Consider the following 9,243-nt stretch of genomic DNA (forward strand, 5'->3'; position numbering starts at 1 on the left):
GTCAACGCTCTCCCTCATTTAGTGGACTTAGATTTTCTAGGTACTACCAGAAAACCTGATGGGGTGGTGACATGCATTTTCTGTAAAGCTGTTTTGAAACTATATGTATTGTGAAAAGTGCTATAAAAATATATGATAATTGAATGGAATTTAATTCATACAACAACATTTTTGTTTTTATCAGGATGCCTGACAATAGAAATGAAAAAGGACCATGCTGTAGTCTTATTTAGACATTATTAAATTACTGTATAAGTATTACAATCTTCAAAAAAATAGCACTCTGTAATACTGGAAAACTGGTTGAGGAACGATCACTCCTCGAGTGGACAAAGGACCCTGCTGAAAATTTTAACTCACTCTCGTGCATCCTTCCAGACGCAAGTCTCACCCCAGAATCATTCTAATCTACTTCTTTTACCTCGACCCCCCATTATCCCCCCACTTCTTTTCCCTCATGTTGAAATCATCTGAAATTCATCCAAAATATATATGGTTTTAACATGTTTAGTATCATTTGAAATGTGTCAGTGCGCCGGGTACAAATGTCTCATTCCCAAAGAACCAAACCAAAAGGTAATAAAATTCTTAATAGTTTAGAAATATCTTACACACAGAAGGGTGTGTCTTACAGACAAATGGTCAGAAGGTGTTAACACAATGCAAATTTCTAATGTTAAGCCATGTAACTCAACTCCTGCCTCAGTAAGTCTGGGACAGTGATTAAGGTGATTTCCCACTGTGAACTCATGTTTACATTTGAAATGAGTTCTGGCTATATAATGGAATACAGGAAAAAGATTGTGGCCTTTTCAGTACCTCAGATCAGGCCGTGAGGCTGAGAGCGGCCGAGACTCTCAGCTTCATTTATTTATTAAATGTCGGGTTAACATTTCTCCTCTTTATTCAAGAGCATTTGAAGTTTTGTATTGATTATCTTTGAACTGATTGTGAAATTGTTATGATACATTTACCTGACATAATAAATTGTTACATTTGATTATTCTAACTGGCTTTGACATTATTTACATTAGAGTTAAAAGGAATAGTCAAACATTTGCTCACATTTAATGATGCACGGATATCATTAAAACCTTTTTCATTTATGGAGTCAGATGAAATAACAAGTTAATACATAGTATGAGAAAATGTATTGAATTTAATCAAAAATATTTTGCCGCAAGAAAAGACAGTAACATGTAGAGACCTTCCGTGCTGGTCGGTTGCCGGGTTGGGGAGCTCTGTGCTAGGGCAGACTGACTTCTGGCTCCTGGTCGGGCACGGAAAAACGGCAATGACAGGGGACCATGTCTTAGTCCGGTCGGTCAATATGGTGGTGATGTCCTACATAAAGGTGGACTCAGGTCGAGGCCTCTGTACAAGCTAGCCAGACGCCTGCGCTCACTGAGAGCGTGGCACGTGCCAGGCAGACTGATCCAGGGAGCAGACGTGTTCCCAGGGGAATAGACCCTCCATCCCCAGATGGTTCAAACAATTTGGAGTATCTTTGGCAAGGCAGAGGGTGACCCCAATATTCTTTACAAAGAGCAGGAATGTGCTGGCCCATGAATGGTCCAGCCTCCCCATTTACACCTTTGCCTAAGTCGCGCTGCTCCCTCAGGTCATCAAACGAATCAGCAAGGAAAGACGCGCCATCCTTCTGGTGGCCCTCTCTGGCGGACCCAACCTTGGTTCCCCAAGTTGAATCAGCTTCTAGCAGCAGCCCCATGGCCAATTCCCCTGAGGAAAGACCTCCTTTCCCAGGCAAACAGTACAATCTGGCACCCCCAACCGAGCTGTGGGGCCTCAACGTATGGCCCCTCAACGGAAACTTATGGACCTCCCAGCGAAAGTATTGAATACTATCTCTGAGGCTAGAGCCCCGTCCACGCTTCTATGCCCTTAAGTGATCTGTTTTCTCCTACTGGTGTTCAGTCTGGAACCAAGACCTTATTCATGTTAAGTACCGCTAATTCTTTCCTTCCTACAGGAGCTAATGGATGTGGGTCGCACCCCCTCCATGCTCAAAGTCTATGTGGCGGCCATAGCAGCATTCTATGTGGCCGGCCAGTTGCTGGGTAGAAGCAACTTGGTTGTTCGCTTCATGAAAGGGGCAAGGAGGCTCAACCCACCTCGTCCTCTTACCATTCTCTCCTGGGACCTTTCAACGGTCCTTATGGCCCTCAAAGGGCCCCCCTTCGAGCCGCTACAGTCAGCCAGACTTTCTGTCTGAGTTTGGGCCTAACGACTCCTAGGTTATCCTCAAGCCAAGGCACGGCTATGTGCCCAAAGTGCTCTCTACTCCTTTCAGAGCACAAGTTATTTCGCCATCTGCTCTTCCCGCTTCGGAAAGCGAGTGACAATTACACTTACAGTACTCTCCCCTGTCCGGGCCTTAAAGGGATAGTTCAAAATGAAAATTCTGTCAGTAATTACTCACCCTCATGTTGTTCCAATCCCATAAGACCTTCGTTCATCTTCGGAACACAAATTAAGATATTTTTGATTAAATATGAGAGCTGGATCACTCCTTCATAGGCTTCTATGGGATTGAAACTTGCCGGCCCCCAAAAAGTTATTAAAGACATCGTTAAAATAGTCCAAGTGACTACAGTGGTTCAATCTTAAGTTTATCAAGCGACAAGAACACACATGAAAAGCGTCGGCCAATAGTGAGCCTATGTGTGACGTACGGTGTTACACCAGTGAACTGACTCGAGGCCCACAGAGAAGGAAATGAATAGTTGAAATAAAGTTGTTATTTTTGTTTTTTTTGCGCACAAAAAGTATTCTCGTCCAATCTAATCACGTACACCATCACAGAGAGTGAAACCAAACCTTCCTCATTGTGATTATGTGATCGGAAATAAATAAATGTAATAATAAAATAAAGTCTCCTGGAACTGCTGACTCTGGGTTTAACCTCTTGAATTCTTTAGGAAGTGTGAGGCTGAAAGATATATTTGAGTGTTTCTCGCTTCTGTCTTTCTAACAGTTGTCTGCAAAAATTGATCTATCAAAACATAATTTCTTCAGGTATTTACAGCTAAGGAACTTTATTGGCAAAAAGACCATTTTGATAATTCTATGATTGACAAATTGTCAACATGGGTAAAAATACTGAAATATTGCTAAAAGACACAAGACAAAAAAAAATCTCATATTTATGTTACATTGAGTTTGACCTTCCAAGGAGACAATCTTCGACAGATGTGGGGAAATTATTTTTCAGTTAATATCTCCAGTGGGATTGAGTCTGGGATCATGCTAAGAGAATATCATAGTGCAACAGAGCACATGCTATTCAATTCAAAATAGTACATCAGCTACATGTCAGAAATTTTATTTCTTATATCAGAAATAAAATTGACCCAAAACTTTCCCCCCTCAAAATGAAAAACATCAGTTGGTAATAATATTTATTGTATCTGGTCTTGTCACAGAATTCAGTTGTTTTGGAAGAAAATTTCAGACCACATTTGCAATATTCTGGGATGAATATACAGTAGATGTTGATCCCAGTTCATTGTATTTTGAATAAATATCATGAGAGACTTTTCAGTATTTTAACTTTTGCTGCAGGAAAGAACATTTTGATGTTCTGGATCAATGAGAAAACACTTCAATCTAAATACATAGCATAAACTTGTGAAAGAACTCACCCCAATGGATTTTTTGACATGTAGGTACGTTCTTCTAGACATATTACTTTGGATACGGGCAGCCTATTTGGACTATGTTTCTCGCTTGAGAGATGAGAGTCGAGTATCTGCACCTCACCGGTTAGGGTCCCGCGGCTGCTGAAGCGGCAGGGCAGGATCGATCATGGTGAGGAGTCTGACGGGAGTTTTTCCCTTTTGGGCTTCTCCTGCTAGCTCTGTTGCTCTCATATCGGTTCAGAAAGCTGCTCTTAAATGACGTCACGCGCAGGTGGAAGAGTAATAACTTATGCTGATTAATATATCTCTGAGATGCTGTTATAACAAACATGGCACCTAATTACTACTTCACTGTTTTTCATCTCATTTTGCTTTATTCGATGTTCGATCAAATAAATTAGCCAAAAATTAGTATGTATTGGCAAATTTGCCAGTGGTTTCAAAACAATTACTCTAGGCTGTAAACACCCGTCTCTGAAACACGTCAAATCTTTCAGAAGACAGGTGTTTATGTTTCTAGACTCCCCGAGAACACACTGGGTGTTTCATTCTGAGTACGACACGAAGTGAGAACTTATATGGTATATGCAACAACTGGTAGCTTAAGGTGCTTCGAATGTGCCGAATTAGGTCATGAAAAGTTTGCATGCCTATAGAGATCGTGCACCAGAGGATAGGCCTAGTGTCTCAGGAGAGGGACATGTGACACTGCTCAAGAGGAACAAGCAAGTCCATCTGAAGTGAGCTATTCTGGTGTGGCGCCATCCGCTATGTACATGCGCATGTTGTTACTAATACAGATACTAACTAATGTGAATGAATGTCAGCAAAATTAAAATACTCCCAATACTGTACAAAACATCAATGCCGATGAGCAGCAAGATATTGTGGTGATTGCAGGGCCTAGTTCAAGCAGGTATGAGGAGCCTGTTTGTTTGGGTACAAGAAAGAGAGAGTTGTGTCTCAGCAATGACGTTAGTGCAATGCATGATGTATCTGACAAAAATGATTCCCTCCCTGATTATGAATATGACTCTCAAGGAGATTCTGCATGTGGACCTGAATGTGATTCTCAAGATATGTCCATTAAAGATATATTTCCTACCTATTAAATCAAATATTTATAAAATTAACAGTCTTTATGTTGTTTCCAAATTAATTTGGAGATTAAATGTGAAATTTACATTTATTCATTTAGCTGACGCTTTTATCCAAAGCGACTTACAATTGCTATGTATGTCAGAGGTCGCACGCCTCTGGAGCAACTAGGGGTTAAGTGTCTTGCTCAGGGACACATTGGTGTCTCACAGTGGATTCAAACCCGGGTCTCTCACACCAAAGGCATGTGTCTTATCCACTGCGCCATCACCACCCCTTGAAATTATTACAATATAAAAATATATTAAAAACTTTAATGTTAGGTGTGATAAATAAAAAAATGTGTGATTAATTAGTTAATTTTTTTTCATCAATTGGCACTAATGAAATATAATCAAACATTAAAAACATATGTGCTGTTTTTTTTATCATTTTTGAATGGTTTTTAGTTGAAAGATTAAAAGTAGTGGCAACCAATTTTCCTTCACTGAATAAGAGACAAACATGTACCAATTGACTTTAAAGTTTATTCATTCCCTTGCAAGGAAAGGTCAACATTCATACAAAGTGCCTGCTGAGAGTGACAATGGGAGGAGGGCATCGTTCCTTCCTTATTGTCCTGACCCCTGAGAAAGTTGGTAGCACCAGTGCAACCAGTGGAAAAGTTAGTCTGGAGCCATTATAGAAATGCGTAATCATGATGTTGACTTTTATTTTTGTATCTACACAGCTGATGATTGTGAAAAAAGTGCTGCTTCCATCTATTTATCAGTATAGATGACCAGTTTCTGTCTGATTGACTTGCAGCCTTTAACCGCAAAGATTCTCTCGTTTTTGGGGAAGAAGGGCATTTCTCTCACCACCCCATATACCATATCATGAAATCGGTGTATTTTTAGATGGGCAATCTCAGCCACGACACACTTGCGCACATGCTTCAGCTCCAGAGGTAGGAAAGGAATATAGTGATCAACCAGATGATGATCTATGAGACTGGAGTGCTGAAATCCACCTGTAAAACATAGAGGAGCAAATTTTACATATGTAATACATACAAGAATGTAACCAGGGAAATCAAATGTAAAATTTAAAAAAAAAAAATAATAATAAAACAGTTATACTGTATATAACCTTTATATATAAATTACCTTTTACAAATAAAACTTAACAAAACATTTATATAATTATACTTTAATAATCATATTTTTTGCCTTTTTTTATGTTTACATAAATATATAGATCAGAAAATATATTTCAATGCTCTTTCAATACCCTCCTCATTGAAGATGTTTAGAGAGATTTTAGTCTCCAGTTCATTGCTGTTCATCCTGATCTCTTCCCGTTTTTTGCCTTCTCTCCAGAAATCCAGAGCCATGTCGACAATCAAACTCCCACCTGCATTACTACAAATAAACACAGCTTCTCATTAGTTGGGTTGATCTTTTGGGAGAGTTGAAGTATTTAACTCTGCTTGAATCTAACAATTACTTTTTTTACCTTAGAAAAATGAAGATTGCATTGTGAAATGATACTCCATCTACATGGGCATTGTAGTCTAGAAAAGGTTTTAAGGTGTCAATCAGCTGAGGATTCAACTTGTCCATTTCATCAAATATGAACATGGAGTGGGGGAAACTTGATACATTTCCATGAATCCACTGCTTTAGCTGTGTCTGGATATACAAAACATACAAGTCGCAGTTAAGATGATTATTTAAAGGCTACAAATACCACAGTTAAGATTAATCTTAGTCACAAGGCCTAGCTATCGAATTAAACTGATCTTATTGGAATATATTTATATACATTATTTACTCACGCTGTAGAGGTCTGACTTAACTTTGTGTGGGAAATGATGCTGAGATATAAATGTGTGGACATGTTTGCAGTTTTCCCCTTTTTCGTACACGTTTCTTGCAATGATTTTAGCAACATGATTTTTCCCAACTCCTGAAGTCCCATGGAAAGACAGAACCAGAGGTTTGTTTGGGTTTCTGTCAGTCATAAATGATGTTACAGCTTTTAATACAACATCAGTCACGATCAGTGTTGGGAGTAACTTATTACAAGTAACTTGAGTTACGTAATCAGATTACTTTTTCAAGTAACTAGTAAAGTAACGCATTACTTTTTCAATTTACAACAAAATATCTGAGTTACTTTTTCAAATAAGTAACGCTAGTTACTTTTTCACATTTATTGACTGACAGCTCTCCTGTCCCCATGTTGAGAGAAATAAAGTGAGGTGTTGTGTGCATTTGTATTGAACATGCATTTACTCATCTCACTTGCACAAAAACATTCAGTATTGCTCAAAATGAATAAAAACAGTCAAATGCAATCTCAGAATTTTGTGCAAAAGTTTTATAATTAACTATGTTAAATTACACAAATATACTTTATGTATTTAATCTCACTTTATTAACCAATGTCTTTGCTGCTGACCTACAATGATCTAATTCAACCATACTAATAAGCAAAAATGACTTTAGATCAGGTTTAGAAATAAGAGTGTTGAACTTCCTTCTCCAGTATCCTATTGTTATTTAATCAAGAACAGCAGCAGCTGAAAGGTTTGTTTGAGCGGCGCCCTCTACTATACAGTAGTAAATGCATTTCCTTCAGCCTTATGCTTATTCATTTAACTTTTGATGTGAAAGGGCCTTAACAATTGGCAAAAATAGATTGTTTTAGCTGTTATTAAAAAACAAACAAACAAGCCCATGCAGGTGAGAAAAAGTAACGCAAAAGTAATGTAACGCATTACGTTCCATAAAAAGTAACTAAGTAACGTACTTAGTTACTTTTTTGGGGATTAACGCAAAATTGTAATGCATTACTTTTAAAAGTAACTTTCCCCAACACTGGTCACGATGTGTTGCCCAAAGAGAGATTTATTTAAATCTGCCTTCAAACCTGAAAGATGTAAAGATATGTGAAGTCAAAAATATTTTTGCAGTTTGCAATGATAATTTATGGCCTACTAAAAATGTATACTACAACTTGTACTATAACTTATAATTTATATATGGAGCTATGCTGGTCTTAACTGGTCAATTTTCCCATGAAAAACTAGACTTAGTAGTATATGAGAGTAATGTTAACATTTAAAAAAAAAAATGCTGAATTTCAGAAAGTGAATTCTTAAGAAATATAAAAATACAACACTTGCCACATGTATTATGCAGGATAAAAATGTATCACTACTCTTTCCAGCCCCTCAAAAAACTTTTTTTTACATTGCTGGGTTATTAAAGTTTGCAAAATTAGGTTTGTGACATTCGGAATCACCGTATATTTTGGAAAAATACAACGACAGAACATCTTAATCGTAAACTTAACTCCACTATACATTTACGATAGGCCTACATTATTTTGCGGTTTTACTCACATTTAGGGTCAAAAGTCAGCAAACCATCCTGTTTAGAAAACATGTTGAGCAGATAACATGATGCTAATGTTATATTAGACACTAGAAATAAAATGAAAATATGCTGCGCTTTCATTGTGGAAGCGAATCACTCAGGTCTCTTTCAGTTTCTGTTTCGTTTTCTGAAGAAAGTCGGAGGAGAAATGATGACTTAAGGTGAGCGAAACTGCACATGTTAAAAGTATCTGTAGCAGAGCCGCTGATACGCTAGTTTACTTTCGGTTTTCATCGACGTCATAAAAGAGGCGTAAACTAATAATGAGAACAGCAAATAAAAAGTGTGAGAATAGTGAACCTAGGAAGTGGTTGTTCCAGAGACAGATCACCTGGACAGAAGGCAGTAAACGGGCAGTATTGCGGCCTGTTGCTTCTGAACACACTCCAGTGAGTCAGGGAAAGGAGAATTACCTGCATAACTTCACACAAGCCTACTCCGGTCTAAGCATGTTGGCACAGCTTGACGTTCCCAAAGCACTCCTCTGTAAACCTGCAATCTGCTCAAACCTGGTCAGGGACTCCAAACCTGCGCTGCTCATCATCACGACTAACACACACATTCTTAAAGTCTCAAAGCATATTTTTTATGAAATGGCTTGATGATGTTTTAAAGATGTATGTTTGTTTTTTATGCTTTTTGTTGTGAAGTTTTGTTTAATCTTCATTTTTTCTTCTTTACACTCTTTATCTGGCCAAATGTGGAATAATAATGGTCGTGAAACATGGTGCCAGAAAGTTTCAGAATAAAAGTTAATAGTTACGATGGCACAACTACATCCGCCGCCATTAAACCTAAAATCTCTCGGAGAATTGGAAGAGTTGGATACAGAGATTCAAACTTTTCAGAAATCAACTTTTCTGTGATTGATTAATTCGTGACAGAATTGTATGTAGTATAAAAGGAGATCAATTAAGAGGCAGACCTCTCACTTGAAAAAGCCATCGACATCTGTAGGGCCAGTGAGATGAAAGTCATCAAGTCAGATGAATTGTGAACGACGAAATGGAGGTACACAGAGTCAACACAATGAAGCCAAAGAATCGAAACAGTAAACCGGA

General features: G+C 38.1%; 1 protein-coding gene across 1 annotated transcript; it reads right to left on the reverse strand.

Moving 5' to 3' along the window:
• Positions 1-5,465: 5,465 nt before the first annotated feature.
• Positions 5,466-6,795, reverse strand: LOC143725905 (torsin-1A-like). The gene is made up of 4 exons (XM_077218734.1): positions 6,577-6,795; positions 6,255-6,430; positions 6,030-6,160; positions 5,466-5,769 (listed from the first exon to the last, which is right to left on the reverse strand). Exons 1-4 carry the CDS (start codon positions 6,760-6,762, stop codon positions 5,519-5,521), a joined length of 744 nt encoding a protein of 247 aa, XP_077074849.1. The 5' UTR covers positions 6,763-6,795; the 3' UTR covers positions 5,466-5,518.
• Positions 6,796-9,243: the final 2,448 nt, after the last annotated feature.

This window comes from Siphateles boraxobius, unplaced genomic scaffold (assembly GCF_051911475.1).
Source record: "Siphateles boraxobius isolate OS27281-9 unplaced genomic scaffold, OSU_SipBor_1 77, whole genome shotgun sequence".
Taxonomy (NCBI): domain Eukaryota; kingdom Metazoa; phylum Chordata; class Actinopteri; order Cypriniformes; family Leuciscidae; genus Siphateles; species Siphateles boraxobius.